This window comes from Pezoporus flaviventris, unplaced genomic scaffold (assembly GCF_033815535.1).
Source record: "Pezoporus flaviventris isolate CSIRO_AGI_PZ_B2104156 unplaced genomic scaffold, CSIRO_AGI_Pfla_v1 ptg000097l, whole genome shotgun sequence".
Taxonomy (NCBI): Eukaryota; Metazoa; Chordata; class Aves; order Psittaciformes; family Psittacidae; genus Pezoporus; species Pezoporus flaviventris.
This window is the reverse complement of record NW_026892645.1, coordinates 8,094,795-8,113,116: the sequence shown is the minus strand read 5'-3', so window position 1 is coordinate 8,113,116 and position 18,322 is coordinate 8,094,795. Positions and strand designations below refer to the sequence as shown.

The 18,322-nt window shown below is 51.2% G+C and overlaps 1 protein-coding gene across 3 annotated transcripts in view; it reads right to left on the bottom strand.

Annotated features, from left to right (window-relative positions):
- ASTN2 (astrotactin 2) overlaps positions 1-18,322 on the bottom strand; it is a 331,851-nt gene that overhangs the window by 244,585 nt on the left and 68,944 nt on the right. For all 3 annotated transcript variants that reach the window (XM_061476701.1, XM_061476705.1, XM_061476702.1), the window contains one exon: positions 4,145-4,529. In XM_061476701.1, the coding sequence (XP_061332685.1) occupies positions 4,145-4,529 (385 nt within the window). The remainder of the gene's footprint in view (positions 1-4,144; positions 4,530-18,322) is intronic.

The following is an 18,322-nucleotide window of genomic DNA, read 5'->3' as shown; positions in this document are numbered from 1 at the left end:
AAGGATGTATTTAACAGTCATCCAGTGCAATTCCCTGCCTAACCCGATACATCCAGAAGCTCTATGTGAGGAAGAAAAACCCCACATTCTTCATTGATTCCCAGCCTGCTTTGCATTGGAAGGGATCTTAAAGCTCATCCAACCCCTGCCACGGGCAGGGACCCCTTCCACTAGAGCAGCTTGCTCCAAGCCCCTGTGTCCAACCTGGCCTTGAACACTGCCAGGGATGGGGCAGCCACAGCTTCTCCAGGCACCCTGTTCCACTGATTTTCCTCATGGAATGGAGTCCAACAGCAGCACAGTGTGGGGGGCACAAATCCCAAGTGATGAGAAGCTCCTGCTGCCAGCACAACCTGGCACCCTGGGAATCAATCACTGCCCACACATGGGGAGAGAGCAGCGGCACAGGCATGAGGAGGATGAGCCAAAACTCTCCATCTTCATCGCATTTGCCATCCCTGATAATTAATACTGGGAAGTGACACTTGAAAGAGCCTCTGGTGACAGCCCAGTGATGATACTGTTTGGAGCTCGCTGACAAGTCCCAGCTGATGTCTTATCAACGCTGCAAGAGCAGCGAGAAGAGCTTTTCCCTTGGGTGCTCATGGACTCTGTGGGATGCGGGCACAGCTCATCACCCAGCCCCGGTGACCACACTGAAACCTGGCAGCTCCAGCCATGCACTTGGCGAAGGCTGACCCTGTCCTTCAGCTAGGGCCATGCTCCAGCATCCATCCTCCATCCACCTGTAAAACCGTGCCTGAGCAGAGCTGATTTCCAGCCCCTGGGGATCTCCAGGGACACGGTGTCTGCTCACACCAACTGCAGTTCCTCCACCCCACCTGCCGCATCCCCATGGGAATCCTGGCTGCGTCTGCTGCTCCTGGGCAGTCACAGCGCCCGCATGTGCAGCACATCCACTGCCTCCCATATCCCTGTATTTACCATGGGTGTGCAAACCTGGTCAGAGTGCAAAGCCCCCAGCATGTATATTTATATTTCTAGCCTAAAATCCTACACCTGAACTACAGCCGCTTCATCCTCCGCAACCCAGGCTCCAAACAGCTTCAGAAAAGGAATAACATCATTGGAATAACATTATTGGAATAACTCCTTGAGCAAAGCCTCATCCAAAAGGGAAATGCCCATCTAGGAGCAAGCAGACAGTGAACCGGCATGCCTTGGAAGGATCAGTCCAGGCAATGCACAAACCTGCCTCTATGCTAGATGAGCGTTTGTGAACTCATCTCTGAGCCTGGCGTAGCCCTGGCCCCACAGGCAGCCTGCAGCCCTAGCTTAGGGGGGATTTTCAGTCAGTATAAGAAGTTCTTTATTGCCAATTCCCGAAGCCCTCAGATGGTTTAATATTCTGCCCTAGATCTTGTTTACTATTATGTTTTGAAGAGGACTGAAATGCAGTTACTGCTGTCTTCCCCACTCACACAACTCTAAATAATTTATAGAAAAGCAAAACAAAGAAGAGAATATGAAAGAATAAAAAAGGTAGCTCAGTTACAACATATGAAGGCTTTCATTTGTTCATTCGCACTGAGCAGAGGGCTGGGGAAACATCTCTGAAGGCTAACAGACAGCCTTACACAAAGGGGGATGCCAACGGGGATGCTCAGATCAGCACTCAAGGATGACAGGTTGACCCCTGGGTACCTCTGCGTTGGTCTGAGCAACAATAACCATCATCATAACCTTATTTACAAGAGGAAAGAGTAAAAGAGCACTTCAAGTGTGGAAGAAACACAACCTCAGCCACCACTTAAGACCATTGCAAGGGCAGGGACCTGCTTTCCAGACACAACACATCTGGGCTCTACCTGTCTGCGCTCCTCAGAGCTGCTGTCTACTCCATGGAGCCAAGAAGAGGACCTGTCCCCATCCCTATCCCCCAGCAGTGCCATTGTGGGTGCTCCAACAGGGACCTCTCAGTCTTTATGGGCATTCATGGGATGAAGGGAGGGATGGTCCAGCATTACTGAAGAGCTGGTGCATCCCCTCCTTGCTCCTGCTGCAGTCACTCAGCAATTAGCACTAATGTACTTTGCTTTTGTTTATCCAAACGCTGTTCACTGTGCATTGCAGGTGAATAGCATTAAATGGCTTCTAATGACATTTCTATAAGCAGAGGTGGGTGTTGCAACTTCTGAGAGACAGGCTTTAAAGATGCAGGCAATCAAGTGTGCATTAGCCAAAACACCCTGGGGAAAGGGCTGCTCTTCTCCACGCAGCAGAAACATCTCTCCCAGGTCACACAGTTGTACCCGTGCGGTCCATGGTCCCTTTAACCCACACATCAACACCCAAACCTTGCCTGGCCCTCATGGAAACAGTTCTCCAAGTGCAGAACAACATGACTTGGCAACATGGGCTTTATATACTTGCAGTTAAGAGAACAAGTAAATACAGAGCAGTCTTTCTCATAGGCTTCATAAAGGCTCTGACACTGGCCTCCTCCTAGAGCTCCTGATGGCCCTCCAATAGAGCATGAAGAGACACCACCAGTATCTGTCACCCACGGCTTGGTCTCTCCCATCATCCCAGGAGAAGGCTGATAGATGCAGGACTGCTGCCAAACCCTGTCCATGGGCCCCCCCTTCTGCTCCCACATGCCCGGTACAGCCAGAAATGGGTGCCATCATGTACACTGCAACTGTGGAGGACCATGTCTGCCTGTGCTTTCATGTCCAGCCTTTGGTCCTGTCGATGCTGGACTGCTTTACCCAGAGGGACCCCACCAATTCTTACTGTCTGAGCTGGGCAGAGCTTTGGGGAAGGGAACTGCAAAGGACCAGAGTTCCTTGAAATCCCAGCTCAGCACCTTCGGGGAAGGCATGAAGCACAGCAGCACCTCAACTACTCAGGAATGGGCACCCCAGCCCTGCTCTATGTGCCTACTATCAGGGATTTACCCCTTGCAACAGTGGTGCTATCTCACATTGTACCTTACAAGCAGCCAGCATCACAGGGAGAGGCAGCAGCCAGAACCCACATAGGGAACTGTATAGGCTTCTTTCTAATCTGACCTACAGATGCTATAGAACATCCTCCCTGCCACACCAAAGAACACAGGTGGGAGGTGTTCGCATTCTGTGTCCATCCATTAGATCCACACAGATTCAGCTCTGCACTCTCCCTCAATCAGAACTGTCTGATCTGCCATTCCCAGCTCCACTCAGAGCTCCTGTGCTCTCATCTTAAATCTCCAGCCCTGATGACTTTGTTTGTGGGCGAGTACAGGATCGTTTGTCTGATTGCTCAGAGAATAAAGCACGGGGACGTTGTACCAGGAGCAGAAATTATGGCTTCATGGAGCAGCTCTCTGAGGAGCCCCATGGCTCAGCAGGCTGGAGCAGCCCCGGCACAGGCACGTTCACTCCATAGAATGGATGCCCTGCTCCAAGCAAAGCGATGAACCTAAAGAGTAAAGACAGGCTTGATGGATACCCCTGTCCCACAGCATGAATCCCAGCATTCCCATCCTGTTAAGGAGACAGGAGTTCCAGTGCTGCTGCAGTGGCAGCAGTGACTCCTCCTCAGACTCTTTTGTCCTCCTCTCCCTAGGGACATGCCAGCTCTGCTCCCACATCCAGCATCCTCAAACCCAGTGGGGGGTTCACAGCAGTCTCTGCCATTGCTAGGACCAGACACACCACCAAGCCTGAAAGCTGAGCCATCAGCTTCCCAAATCATCATGCCATGCAGGCTTATGTTGGAAAGAGGGGACTGGTTTTGGAAGGAGATGATGACAAAGGAAACAGGTCAGATCCCATGAAGCTTCCAAGCACACGCTCACATACCCCTAATGGTACCTGAGCCATGAGCAAAGCGCAGTAAAAAGCTGATGCTAGTCCAGGGGACCTGGTTCTTAGGGCTGGCAACGATAACTTAGGTCTTATAGCAACCATGCCTCAGTTTCCCCATCACCATCCAGAAGCGATTCCCATCTCTGGAAGAGCAGCTCCAAGACAAGGTCTGCAAACCACCTTGACAGCTGAGGACCAAAGCCTGAAGAGCCAAGCGCCGGCCATGGGGCTATATGAGGATGAGCCATCCTCTCCAGGTGACCCCATATAGGACAGACACCCTGGCAGGGGATGTGGGGAGGGACAGAGGAGACAGAAAAGCCACAAACCTTTCTTCTCGTAGTCAGGCTTCTCATCCCCACCCCGGCCCAGGCTCTCCAGCGTCCGTGTCACTTGGCTGCCAAACTCATCCTCCCTGGTGCTGGGCTCTGCCCGCCGCGGCGTCTCCTCCTCTTCCTCATCCTCGTAGTCATCCAGGATGGGGGTCTCGCGGATGGGCACCCCGATGACGGAGTTGTGGGCCTGGAGGCGCGAGTTGCGGAAGCTCTCGCGGGCCTGGGGGCCCAGCAGCACCGAGGGGATGTAGTGGATCTCGTGCGTGGCCTCCGTGCTGGCGCTCTTCTGCGGGATGCGGCGGCGCTTGTGCCAGCGCCGCTGGGCGTACAGAGCCACCATGAAGACCAGGAGGAGCAGCAGCAGCGCGATCAGCCCCCCCTGCAGAGGGGAGCAAAGGGAGAGAAGGGTCAGGAGATGAAGAGGGCAAAGGGATGGATCAGGAGATGCAGAAGGATGGGTGAGGAGATGCAGAAGATGCAGGGATGGGTCAGGAGATGCAGAAGGCAAAGGGAGAGGCCAGGAGATGCACAAGAATGGGTGATGAGATGCAGATGGCACAGGGATGGGTCAGGAGTTGCAGAAGGCAAAGGGACAGGTCGGGAGATGCAGAAGGCAAAAGGATGGTTAAGGAGATGCTGTAGCCAGCATCCATGGACCCTCTCCTTTTCTATCCCCAGAGCACCCTTTCATCAGTGCTCCATGAACCACACATGGGTGGGTTCATGGAGCAGCCACCCCTGGGTGGGACATCCCAGGCAGGTGAGCAGGGTGCCAGAGATGGCTTTTAGTTGAGAACAGCACAGTCACATCCTGCTCCCTCTCCCAGGGTCTTTGTTCTTACCACACATCCCTTGGGTCCGCCCCCAGCTCACCCACACAGGGGTCTGAGGTGGTCAAGCCCCCCCTGCCACTTTGCAGGGGGAAATGGACAAGGAGGCAATCGTATCCCACCACTTAGGAGGAAAAAACCTCATTAAGACAACGCAGCCACTGACCCCTGAGCTGTAAAGGTTCAAAGAGACACAGCATCACACAGATGATGCTGACCCCAGCCCCAGCACTTCTGGCAGTGATGAGCCTTGGGTTTCACCAAGACTTCACCTGCAGACCTGGGGGCACAGCACAACGCATTCCAGACCAAAACCATCTCTGCAAAGCTCTCCTCTTCACCCACCTCTAAACTATTCAATACAGTCCCCAATTACATTATAATAAAACTCTACCCCAAAAACCCAACTTCCTAAAGAGCTATAATATATCCATGGAAGTAGCCTCTCCTCCCAAGGAAGTACCTAAATTCGGCCACCTTGGCCCATACAGGCTGGAGCTGCACGTGTACCAGCCTCTTCATCTCCACAGGGTCAGAGCAATTTTATCCTGTGGCAGAGAAGGAAAGCAGGACACATAAATCTGGAGCAGTGGGAACCCTCAGGGCTTTGCAGCCAAACCTGGAACACCAGGGCAGGGGTTTCTGTGGCACAGGGGATGCTGCAGCCCGCGACTTGGCAGCGTGCAAAAGCAAAGTGGAGGGGTGCAAATGTTCCCTCTGCATTGGATGCAAAGCATGGAGCTGTACAAGAAGCTCAAGCAGGATCAGCTGTAAAGAGGTGGCATCAAAAACTGCAGCTCACAGGGGGAGTTAAGCTGGGGGAGAGGCCTTGGGAGCAAAAGCAGAGGAAAGATGCTTCCCTGGACCACCCCACACCATGATCTGCTACATAGAGTAGCCCAGCCTCTCCCACATCAAGACCCCCTCTTCTGCCCCCTAATTGTAACAAATGAGAGCAGGGCTTGGGGATTCAGGAGGGCATTGCTCAGATGACTTTCCCAGTGCATGCTGCCATCAGGAAAGGCAATTTAGCATCCAGGAGATGCTCAGGGATCTCTGCACTGGAGAAGGGTAGGGCTTGGTGAGCAGAACGGTTTCATGCCCTGCAGTAACACAGCACTTAAAGGACCACGGGATAAGGACCCTTCATGGCATTCCATGCTCAGAAACAAGAACCAGCCTGGACACCTCAACCTGGAAGAGCAGACATGCATTTCCTTGGGTCTGTGCAGCGCCTGACGCATAGAGAACCCGGAGCATCACAGGAGCTCCCTAGCATGAGCCACCTGTACCAAACTGTCCATTTCCTTGGAAGTCCAGTTTGCAGGAGAGAAACCATGGCACAGCAGACACTCCAGAAGGGAGGCCCAGTGACAAGGACACAGCAGGGCCACAGGCTTCAATGTGACCAACCACATTGCAAGACCACATCCATGCTTGTGTGCTAGCATCCTTCCAGAAAGCGAGGGCTTCACATTACGGAAGGGTTTAAAAACAACAGTCATGGACATGACTACAGGGAAAAGCCTTCTCCAAAGCCTCACCACCAAGTCCCAGAGCTGCTTGGCTGGATGCAGCTCATGGCTGGATGCTCTGCAACTGTGAAGTGGCTGCAGCGCAGGGCAGAACACTCCACAGCTGCAGACACAGCAGAGCTTGCCCTCCCTGGAAAAGCACAACCAGAGACAACCCAGATGCTTTGAAAAGGTCAGGGATGACTGTGAAAGCCTTGTGCAAGGAGCAGCTTTCCCAGATGGACCCAGGGAAAGGATCCAGGCATCCGCAGCAGTGGGGGAGCTGCCTGGCTGGGCTCACCTTGTCTTTGCCCTCAGGGAACAGAGTGGAGCAGATAAACCTGTCAGCACGTTCATTTAAAGATGTGCCTGCTTGGGAGGGATCAGGAGAAGGCATAAAGGCACAGAGGTTATTAGTGTGCCGCTCCTCTGGTGGCTTGGGAATGACGGGGTCAGCTCAAGGAAGCTGATGCAGCCACATCTCCCGCATCCTTTGGGGATGACCCGGAGATCTTTGCTCTACCAGCCATCAATACGATGGTCCCCTCTGTTCCTGGGAAAGGCTGGGGGTGCCTGTGCCACCACCCATGGGCTCATTGCAGGCAGCTTGCTTTCAACACACTCCTTTTGTCCCTGACCCCATGCTACCAGCTGTATGTTTAACCAACCGCACATCCCGGGAATGCTTCCTGGGGAAAAGGAGGGGAAAAAAGGAGTCAAAGGTAGGAGGCATTCAAGCCAGCTTCACTTTAATCTACTTTTCATGTTAAATTATCCAGCTAAGGGAGCGGGAGAGAGAAAGAGGAAGGCATGGATAATATGAGAAATGTTTTATTTGACAATGTGTCATTCGGAAACTGATTATTTCTGTCTCCGAGCTTTTTAATATTCCCAAACAATGGCCGAGCCGCGCAGGGATTTGGTATTCTAAGGCTGGATTTATAATACTCTGTTCTGCAGTGATAAGAACATGGGCCTTTAATCCTCCGAGTTGTGAACATGCATATTCTCCCACGTAATGTCCTTCCCACTGCGCTCCTGCATGCCCTGCGTGGCTGAGGGGGAGCCACCGGGTTGCTGAGGCCCACAGGAGAGGAGGAGGGATGGGAAGAGGAGAGTGGGAAAGAAAAGGGTTGGTGGGGACAAGCTGCATGTGTGCAGAACTGTAGGGCTTGGGGCACTGGAGCAAACCCCACCTGAAGGCGGAAAGCAGAGAGGCTGGGACTTATTTGAAGCACAGGAAGCAAATGATGGAAGAAGCCACCTCAAAGTCGAAGAAATTGGGCATTGACATGAATTAGGAAGGCTGCCAAGCTGCCGACCTGGAGGGTGATCACTGCTTGGGCATCTGTCTGAGGTGCTGGGCAGTTTCTGAGCAGCAAGAGGATGTATGAACACAAGCCATCACCCTTCCCCCCCAAAGCAGTGAAAGACAAGGTAGTCCTGCTGCTCCCCTGGGGTCCAAACAAACTTCCTTGCAAAAGGCCCTGGTCATTCCTAACTTTGCGGGGTCAGCTCTGCTCCCCACAGTGGGGTGGATGTGATGTGGCCCCCATAGGGCTCCTCCAGGCCTGCAGCTTTGCAAACACAGAGCACCCACAGCAACACAGCCCAGCCATTAGGAAAGCAAAGGTCTGCCCACCACCATGCCAAGAAAGTCACAGAAGGTGGTCCCAAGCTGGAGCATTGCTTGGGCTAGATAGACCTGTTATACCAAAGCATCCCTTCTGCAGGTCAAAGCAGAACTGCTGCCAAATTGCACAGCATTGTGGCCAGCGCTGATCTGAACCCCTTCTGCTGCCTCCTCTGAACACCAATACAAGGTTTCGCCCTGCAGGAAGAAATATCCCTGTCTCTTTTACTACTCTGAACCCACTATGGCTCCCACACAACACCCAAATCCAATTATCATTCTACATTGTGACGACTACCAGCCCTATCCTAGCTACATCTAAGTGCAACAGGGCTCACAAACCAGAGCCATTGATCTAAGGGCAGCCCCTTGGGAGAGCCAGACTCTAACCAGCACAAGAACCCCCCATTGCACCCCACAGAGAGTTGGGGCAAGCAGGACCCTGGCGCTGGAGCATCACATCACCCTATGTCGTCCCAGTGGGTGAACCATGTTAGCAAACATGTATCAGCAACAACCACAGCCCTCAGAGCATTTCACACTGTACTTATCCCTTTCTTTTCTTTTTTGGCCCTGAAGGTAATTAAACACCAGGACAATTTACCAATGGTGGGAGTGGATTATCCATCACTGTCAAATTTCTTTCTTATTACTTGGTTTTTAATCAAGCCTGGATGCTTTAAAGTTATGCTTTATTTCAAATGAGAAATAAAGGCTTCAGGGTGCTCCTGTGCCCTGTACAGACCTGAGGGCAGCGCAGTGACCCCACAGTTCCTTCTGTGCTTCCATTCCAAGGTCTACCCAGATGCAGAGAGCACTACGTGGACACAACAGGCAGGTAAGACATCACCTAACAGCACAACAAAGGGGGAGATGCCACCAGCACAGACCACCAAACCTCAGAGGTCCATAGGTCAGGACACAAACCTCTCCTGGCTCTCCTCTGCCATTGCCAAGGGCTATAATGAAGCAGCACGCCCTGAGCAGGCATAGCAAACATTTGCATTAGGTTTTAGCCATGCTGTAATTGGAGCTAACACGTTTCTAATTTATTTAACTGAAAGTGATAGCCAACGGCAGCACAGAGACCCGATAAATGCCACATCACCAGGCAAAGGTCCTCCAAAGCCACATCCCAAGACAAACCACAGCCAGAAGCAGAGCTGGGATCACCCACGCTGGCTGGTACAGCAGCATCTGTGAATTGCAGTCAACCTTCTCATCCAAACCCTTTGCTGCAGCCAAACTCAGAGAATCATGGAATACCAGCAAGGGACTTCAAGGAGGATCTGGTCCAACCTTTAAGAAGATACCCACATTGGAGCCCAAGGCAACTCGTGGGCAGCCTGGTCTGTCCATCCTCTTCCTCCCAGACCAACAAGCAGATCCCTTTGCCAGACCAGACCCAGTTTTGGGGGAAAAATACCCCATTTAATGTTTTGTGTTGCATGGCATCAGCTTCTTCCCCTTCTAGAGCAAACCTCCAGCTTCTCCCTAGAGCTCCTTTGCCTTATCGCATTTCTCCTCTTTGCTGCACCTCTCAATTGAAATGTTTCTCCTGCAAATCGGAATTACGATGTTGTTTGCACCTTCTTTCCCATCATTAACAATGAAAAATAAGGCTGTTCTCTGCAGACATCTCTCATAGCCTTCCCTCTCCGGCAGTGCCATTTATCACGACATCCTCTGCACCCTGCTGCTTCCTCACCCTCCTGGGGTGCAGGACAGACCCACAGACAGCACACAATCCCTCCGGCTTTAAAGGAACAGAGAGGCTGGGGAGGGGATGCTCTAGTGTGCTCTTCCCTAGAGTCAGGACAACACCAGCCAGGGCTTTGGGAGCAGGCTTTGCAAGAAGCACTCACATCTACAAGAGGAAAGCAGGGCTCATGGATAGAAAGGGAGCAGCAGGACCTGGAGTTAGGGAAGGAGCTGGGTACCGTCTTGGGATGCTCCTGTGAGCACAGACCTGAGCAAGCCCGCTCAGTCCTCACGCAGCCTCTGCTGAGTAAGGGATGCGACAATATAAACCAGGGATGTAAAGATGCTTACTCTCTTCCTGCATGGATGGCATGAGAAATCGGGAGCTTGACTTGAAGCAAGGATCACTTAAGAATCACCATAGAATAGTTGTGTTGGAGGGACCTTAAAGCTCATCCAGTTCCAACCCTCTGCCATCAGGCAGGGAAACTGAGGCAGAGCATGAGGTTGAGGCCCAGGACAGGCAGCAAACCAGCATGAAGGCTAGCAAGGAAGAGCTCAACACCAGGATTAAAGATCTATAGATACATACACACACATAGATAGACTCCAAAAAGAAGTGTATGCAATCCTGATCTCCAGACCACTCCACCCCACCTCCCCATAAGAAACAGCAATGATACAGGGCAAATCTACCAAAAATATACAGCATTTTCTCCCTGTATGCTTCAAATCCCCATTTGAGCACTGCTTCACCAAGGTGCTTAACCACACGCTTAACCCTGAATGTGTGTTTAATTCCCATCACAGTCCATGAGACTATAGCACATGCCTCAGTGCTCTGTTGAGCAGGGATGGCTGCTTGAATTGTGGCCCTAAGAGAACTGGGTTATGTCTTTTCTTCCCCTCTTTCCATTGCTCTTAAAACAGCATTGAGCTCCAGTGATGATGGAGCATCACCTTCTCTTACCATACCCATATCACCTAACGCTACCCAGAGCTGACAGCATCCACAAACCACCCTCTCTGAACGGGCTTATACCAGTGCAAGCTATAAGGGAGTTCAGGGGGTTTAAAAGGAAGGATTCCCACAGGATGGCTCCATCAGGCTCATGCAGATCCATCACACGCAGCTGCTCTGCTTGCCTTGCTGCACATACACATACAGGGCATAAATTTAATGGCATATATAGTCCTGTAAAGTATAACACACGCTCAAGAGATGAGAGTTACAGTTGCTGTGGGAACCATAACTTTAAAATCTCTGACTGTCCCGCGTTAAGGAAAAATAAACAAGTCCCATTTCCATATAATTTTATATTCCTTAAGCCACGCTGAGTTTTCTTGTGCTGTTTCATCCAAGAACGGAAGCAAAAAGGAGGAGTGGACCTGCCAATCAGCCTTTCTGTGCCATTCAGACATGCAATGTGATGTTCCAGTAAACGTTTAGTTGAATGGTCTCCCAGGCGCTGGCTCTATGCAAGCATCAAAACACACAACCCTCAATCACAGCGAACACGCCTGTATATCCAGGGCTGCGCATCTTGCTAGGATAACAATTCCAAATGACTCCTAAGGCATTTTATGATGTGAAAAAGAAAAGGCATTTATTTGCAGGGAAATGAAAGAGAAGGGCTGGAGGTGATGTTATTAAGCACCTGATTGCCAGCTCTTTGTAAAGCCTGAGCACTGGTTGCATACACCGTGGTTTTAACACACACTGAACACTTCACCTATATCGGCTGACCCACCAACCCAGAGCTTGCCCTGGGTGATGGAGGGTTTTACAACACAGAAGGTCTTATCCATTCACCCTCATGTTTCGCTAACCCGGGCAGCCTGGCTGAGCACAAAGCTCAGACAACAGCAGCTTTATTTTCTCCCAAGGAGTTCCATTTACCAAGCCCCATCTCTCCTCCCTGCCAAGGCTCCTACAGACCCTTCCATGTTTTCAGTGCTCAGCTCATTTAAACCCAGTACCTGCACTGCACCTTAGCCGCATCCCAAAGGGGAGCCAAAATTCACTTGAGTTAAGAACAACCAGCCTTGCTTTCAAATAAATAAGGTCATCACATCCACAGTAATTCTCTCAGAGCACAGGCAATGTCTCATAGGCAAGGATCACCATGTGTTACAGGTTGAGAACCCAGGGTTGTGCCAATACACAAAGCAGCTTGCAATCAAACACAGGCATAAAGGGAAGTCCCTCAAAACCAGCAAGCCACCATCCATGCACCATTCTTCTCTGTTCTGTATTCAGACCAAAGCCCAAAACCTGACCATCTGGGGTGAGGAGCATCCCAACGCCAGCAGAGCTGCCCTGTGGCCACATCCTAGCCAGGGGTACACTGCCAGGGGAAGGGCAAATGGGAACCCATCAAATATCAAAGGGAACAATGAAGAGGGTATGTGTGGCCCTGGTATCTTCCCAGATGAAAGAGAAGAGCCATGATGTACTCCAAAGCTCAGCTTTGGCTTGGTTTCACTGAAAACACCAGTAACGGCAGCTTGACCATGCCTGGTTTTCTGGATACTCATGGCCACTCATGTGGCCTCCTCTGGACTTGCTCCAACAGCTCCACGCCCTTCTTACACTGGGGACATCCGACATCAAAAGGTGTGAGTTGCTGATTCAAGCAGCAATTCCCATGGGCCCCCCGAAATCACAGCCACTGGGGAATACCTGAGTTCCCTCACTGCTCCTCACCCTTCCCAAACAAAGGTTTAACAAATGCCAAAGAGAGGTCTCGAATACCTGGGATTACTCCAATATCTGTCAGCAGAGCATTTGCAAGCAAGTGATGAAATACAATTAGAGGTAAAGAACACTCGTCAGATAAACGAGCAACATGTAGTGCTGTTGCAAAAGTACCTTTCTTGCTTCTTTCATAATTGTGTTTATCTGCTTCCTCGCTAATTTACACAGAATGCGGTTAATTCTCGGTGGATCTCGCAGCCATTAGCAGGAATTAATGCTGCTCCCACTATATATTCTGCATATATTAAGAAAAAATTAATCTAATAAGAGCTGCACGTCTCCGGATGAAGGAACACGAACACGATTCACGTTGTGCCTCCAGCTTCCAAGTGCCGGTGAGTGACACGGTACAGCATCCTTTCTGCTCAATTAACCTGCCAGCTTCTGGGGGCTGCCACAGCTTGGATGGTGCGGGGAAAGGTGAGGAGCAGTGAGGGAACTCAGGTATTCCCCAGTGGCTGTGATTTCGGGGGGCCCATGGGAATTGCTGCTTGAATCAGCAACTCACACCTTTTGATGTCGGATGTCCCCAGTGTAAGAAGGGCATGGAGCTGTTGGAGCAAGTCCAGGAAAGGTGGCAAAGCACAGAGACAAAGTCACTGCAGCATTAAGGAACAGGAACCCCATGGAGTAGCCCAAGCCCTGTTGATGGACCAGGTCTCCTCTGCATTGGCGTGTGCTGCTGCTCCATGCGGGGTGCAGCACAGACAGGCAAGAGACTGGAAAAGGGGGTTAGAGTTTACTTAGGAGCAGCTCTGCTCTGGAGCCAGGCTGAGAGAGCTGGGCTGGGTCAGCCTGGAGAAGAGAAGGCTCCTGAAGGGGAGACCTGAGAGCAGCTCCAGTGCCTAAAGGGGCTGCAGGAAAGCTGGAGAGGGGCTTGGGACAAGGGCCTGTAGGGACAGGCCAAGGGGAATGGCTTTAACCTGCCAGAGGGGAGACTGAGATGAGCTCTTAGGCAGAAGCTCTTCCCTGTGAGGGTGCTGAGGCGCTGGCACAGGGTGCCCAGAGAAGCTGTGGCTGCCCCATCCGTGGCAGTGTTGAAGGCCAGGTTGGACACAGGGGCTTGGAGCAAGCTGCTCTATGGAAAGCATCCCTGTCTGTGGCAGGGGTTGGAGCTGGATGAGCTTTAAGGTCCCTTCAAGCCCAAACCAGGCTGGGATTCTATGGACGTCTCATGAACTTCTGGAGCAAGGAGCTGTTGTGCTCACAGGAGTGGAGGGTAAGAGCTCATTTTGTTGAGGTAGGTTTCTTTAAAAGGTTTATTCCTAGGCTGAAAGCTGGCAGCTGCTTTGGGAATGATCCAGCCCATTGTGTAAAAACAAGTGCCTTACCATATTTAAAGTGCAAATACTTCAGCACAATGAGCATCTTTCTGAAAGGCTGCAGCACGAACCACTGCTTTCCAGGGGGTAGAGGGAGGGCATTCAAACACAATAATGGGAATAAAAGCTCCATGCATGTGTCTGGAGCGTTTGCCAACTGAAGGTACTTTGCAATTCTGGCATCGTAACTCACACTACAGCAGTTACTGCAGCCACCTGTATCCCATAGAAGAGCTTCCACTGGTACATGGGACATTGCCCACCAAAGGAAAAAGGTGAATAATAGAACTAAAAAGTTCTCTCAATTTGCACCTATGCAATCTGAGGGATGCACTGGTGCCCCTGTGCATCCCAGAGAGGGGAAATCAAAGCCTCTGATCTAAAGCAAAAACGGAGGAGCTCAGCAAGTCCACAAACCTCCTCTCCCAAACCACAAAGCTATTCCCACCGGTTATTACGAGCCCAGTTAAGTACAGCACTTAACCATACACTTAACTCCCATTAACCTCACTTGGACTTCGCACAGAGATAAAATTCATCAAGTGTTTCAGGGCTTTTTTTGTCTTCCTGCCCAAGAACACAGAGTTCCCAGCGCTCAGCCCTTGGGTTGATGCCTCCAAACAATCCCAGGGCTGGGAACAGCGGAAAAGCAAAGCCATGAGGAGTTTTCTTGGGAGTAAACCCAAGTTTTTCTTGGGTGAGCATCACCAGGGGTACAGTGGTTTTATTCCAGCACACAGCTCTCAACATCTCCAAGCATCCTGCACACAGCCCTGGGGACTCTCATCTCCTAAGTCCATCCCTTGCCCACAGAAAAGAGCATCACAGTGATGCCCCCCGAGTGCCACCAAGATGATGTGCCGAGCTCTATAGACAAGGGACCAAGACGATGTGGGACTTGCACTTGCTGTAAGCAGAGTTTGGAGCATGTCTGAGCACGTATGTGCATGGAGAAATGAGAGCTCCTTCCCAGATGGAGGGAGCATTGCAGGGCACTGCTATTGCAGCAGCGAGGGTCCACGATGGGAAGGCTGCAGCCCTCCCTCCCCATCCAACAGCGGCGGGGAAAGTGCCCATTTGGAAATGGGAAAGAATCCATTTCAATTAAACATGCCTGGTGCTCCGAACGAAACCAATTAATTCTTCCCATCTGAAAGCTGATTAGCCGGGATAGCTGGGTAAATGGATAATAACAGGCTAATAACACCCTCCCCATCCCTGTGCACACGCCGGCGCTGCCGTGAGGGCTCTGACACGGCGTCGCAGCGTAATTGCAGCATCTGTGAGTAATTGTGGATGGCAGGCGGCTGGGAATGGGCAAGGCTGGAGCCTTGGAGCTGCTCTCAGTCCTCTGCACATCCACAGCAGCGGCGATCGTGGCACTGTGCCCCCCTCGCTGCAGCACCCACCTCTGCTCACCCGCTGAGTGACAGCAATGAGGGTTGTGAGGGCTGACAGGTTGGATGTTCAGTTGATGAACTCATTACACAGGCTTCAAACAGGGATCTGTGCAAGGAAAGCTGACCCCCTAAAACGTCCTTCATAGAATCACAGATTGGTTTGTGTTGGAAGGGACCTTAAAGCTCATCCAGCTCCAACCCCTGCCATAGGCAGGGACACCTTCCACTAAAGCAGCTTGCTCCAAGCCCCTGTGTCCAACCTGGCCTTGAACACTGCCGGGATGGGGCAGCCACAGCTTCTCTGGGCATTCATCCCCCTGGGAAGGTTCTGCAGGGCAGCCCTGGGCATGGCAGGTCTCAGCCCTCCCCTCTCCCCATGGCTGGTATCAGACTATTGACTCCACCGTTTAATTTCCTCATCCTCCCCTCTTAACTTGTGCCTTTTGGGATGTGCTCCCACTCACCATGGCCTGGGAACAGATATCAGATGCACCAAGGGGTTAACAGGCCAGAGAGGGCTCTGCACCCCCATCCCAAACCCACCTGGTTTCAGCATCCTTGCTAACCCAGGCACTGCAAGGGCAGCTCCTAGAGCCCCACAAATGCTACTCTGCCCCACCCCAACTTTGTTTTCCAGTTGGAAAGCACTGATGAACTAAAACCCACTTTCCAGCAGGGTATTTTTGGGTAAAAGTGATTTCCAAGCCAAATCATGCACAGAGAAAAACAAAGATCTCAATCCTGCTGCCATTTTCTAATCAAATTTCCTTTTTGCTAATTTGACAGGCCTGTTTTGAAAATCTAAATTTAAAGCTAAAATAAAGTTAAGATTCCACAGCTAAACGGGAACGGAGAGGAAATATTTCAAATGGAGCTAATAAAACCCTTCTACCCACACCTTCGGGCTCACAAAGCAGCTCTCCACTCCTCCTTTGCTGCTCCTGGTGCACAGTGTGTATGGAGCTTTGGGTTGCTTCCCCCTCCCCACGAAAACAAAACCCCAAAACACCTTGATTTTAGCTTGTAGGAAGCAGGAAAACCACATCCTATCAGCTTCAGCTCCATCACAGCTCACCCCAATGCGGTACCCATCCTGTTTGCTGTGCTGGGTTCACAAATGCACTGCTAACCTATATGAAGCCCAGCCCGTGAAGTGCTCCCATGTTCAGAGGGGGCTTGGCCTCCTGCAGGAGAAACAGCTTTGCCTGAGGAGCAAGTAGGAACGGGAGATGAAGACATAGCTGTATGTACATGGAAAACCTCGCCTGGGTGCTGAGGCCTCAGCAATCACTGCAGCTCTCCATTACCTCCCAGTCCCTGCAGGACAGGCTGGAGCACGAGGAATGGACATGTCTCCCCGAAGCACAGGATGTCCCATTTTTCAATGGACAGCTTAAAAAGCAGCAGCACCCTTCCACACATTCACATGTGCCTGTAAGCTCTGCCTAAGAACCAGGGCCATGGGAGGATGCCAGCCTGCATCCCTGCTTGCCACCAGGAGCAAGGTACTCAAGGGTAAGTTCTAAGAGCAAAACACTGACAGGAAAAGGATTTCCATCAATGGCTTCAAACCACCGGTCCTGGCATTGTAAATAGTTATTTGTACTACCAGGCTGTTGTAAAGTTAGGCTGGAAGAAGGGAAATGTGTTTTGGGGGTTGTGAGGTTGCTTCTCCCTGGGTCAGCTACGATCCAAGCCTAAATCTGCATCAGAGCACACAGGCTGGAACAACACAACTGCCTGCGGGGCTAGAGGAGCCTTGCAGAACACGATAGAGAAGCATTCGTCATCAGTGACAAAGGGTTATTGATCCTGCCCGAGGGCACAGAGATGGATTTACTGACCTCTCCAAACCCCTTCCACTACAGAGATCCTCTGGAAAAGCAATTCTCATCCTGCCAAGCCCTCAATAAGGGCAGTGCTCCCTGGGGCATCCTAACCGATGCCAGGGCCATCAACAGGGCAGCACATGTAGAAGTCCTTGGGTCTTAAAAAGCGACTCCAACACGGCAAAACCAACATGCCCACTTGAAACAGCATAACAAAACCCACCCTGCAGTCACAGCACGCCTTCCACGGCCAAGCCCCTTCAGCATTAACCTGAAAAACTCGTTTGAGAGGATGACAGTGAAAAACCAGCAGGGCCCTGGGGCATGCAGATGAGTTCACTCACGGTGTCTCACCACCCTCCAACCCCCGGGGACTGAAGGAAGCTCTCCAGGGAGGTTCAGTGCAATGAGGCACTGCAGAGATAACCAGAGCCATTTGCTTATCCACTTCATGTTCCACTTTCCCGTGTTTGCACTGTCAGGATGTTTTCCAGCAGAGAGAATTGTTTCAACCTGAAACTGCTCTGAACAAAACCATACAATTAGCAATTCCCCCACCAAGGAAAGCAGGAAAGAAGTCCAAGGCACAATTTAAGCCTGTAGAAAACAGAGATGAGCAAAGAACTAGCTATATATGAATGTAGCTAAATTAAAAGATAAGGAAGTCTTGCTTCCTATCTCTGTACATTACACCGGATGCCAGCTCAGTGAAAAATACATATATATCTATGTGAAGTTTATATTTCATATATATATATAGACACAAAGACATAACATGCATGAATTGGTTTCAGTCATACATCAGCTCTGTGCATTTGCCCAGTGGGACACCAAGTGATGCCAAGGGGTTGACGGTGCCTGGTGAGCTGCGATGCTGAGCAAGCAGGAGTTCCATTGGCTGTGCTATGAAGGCCAGGGAAGCATATGGCCCACACATTGGGTGCTGGAAGGAGGATGACCTCCTCTTCCTCCTCCTTCCCAGCAGTTTTTAAGGCTTCATGCATTGTGATCCAGGTCTGCAGCTGCCCTAACTTGCGGGGACAAGAGGAACAAGGACATTCTGCTTCACTATCAAACAAGAGACAAGAGTAGCGCACATCCTCTGATGTGATACAGCTTCAAGGCTGCAGGGTTATGCATTCAGGGCTTGTCTCAGCCTTCAGCCTCAGCCCCCCGGGATGGCCA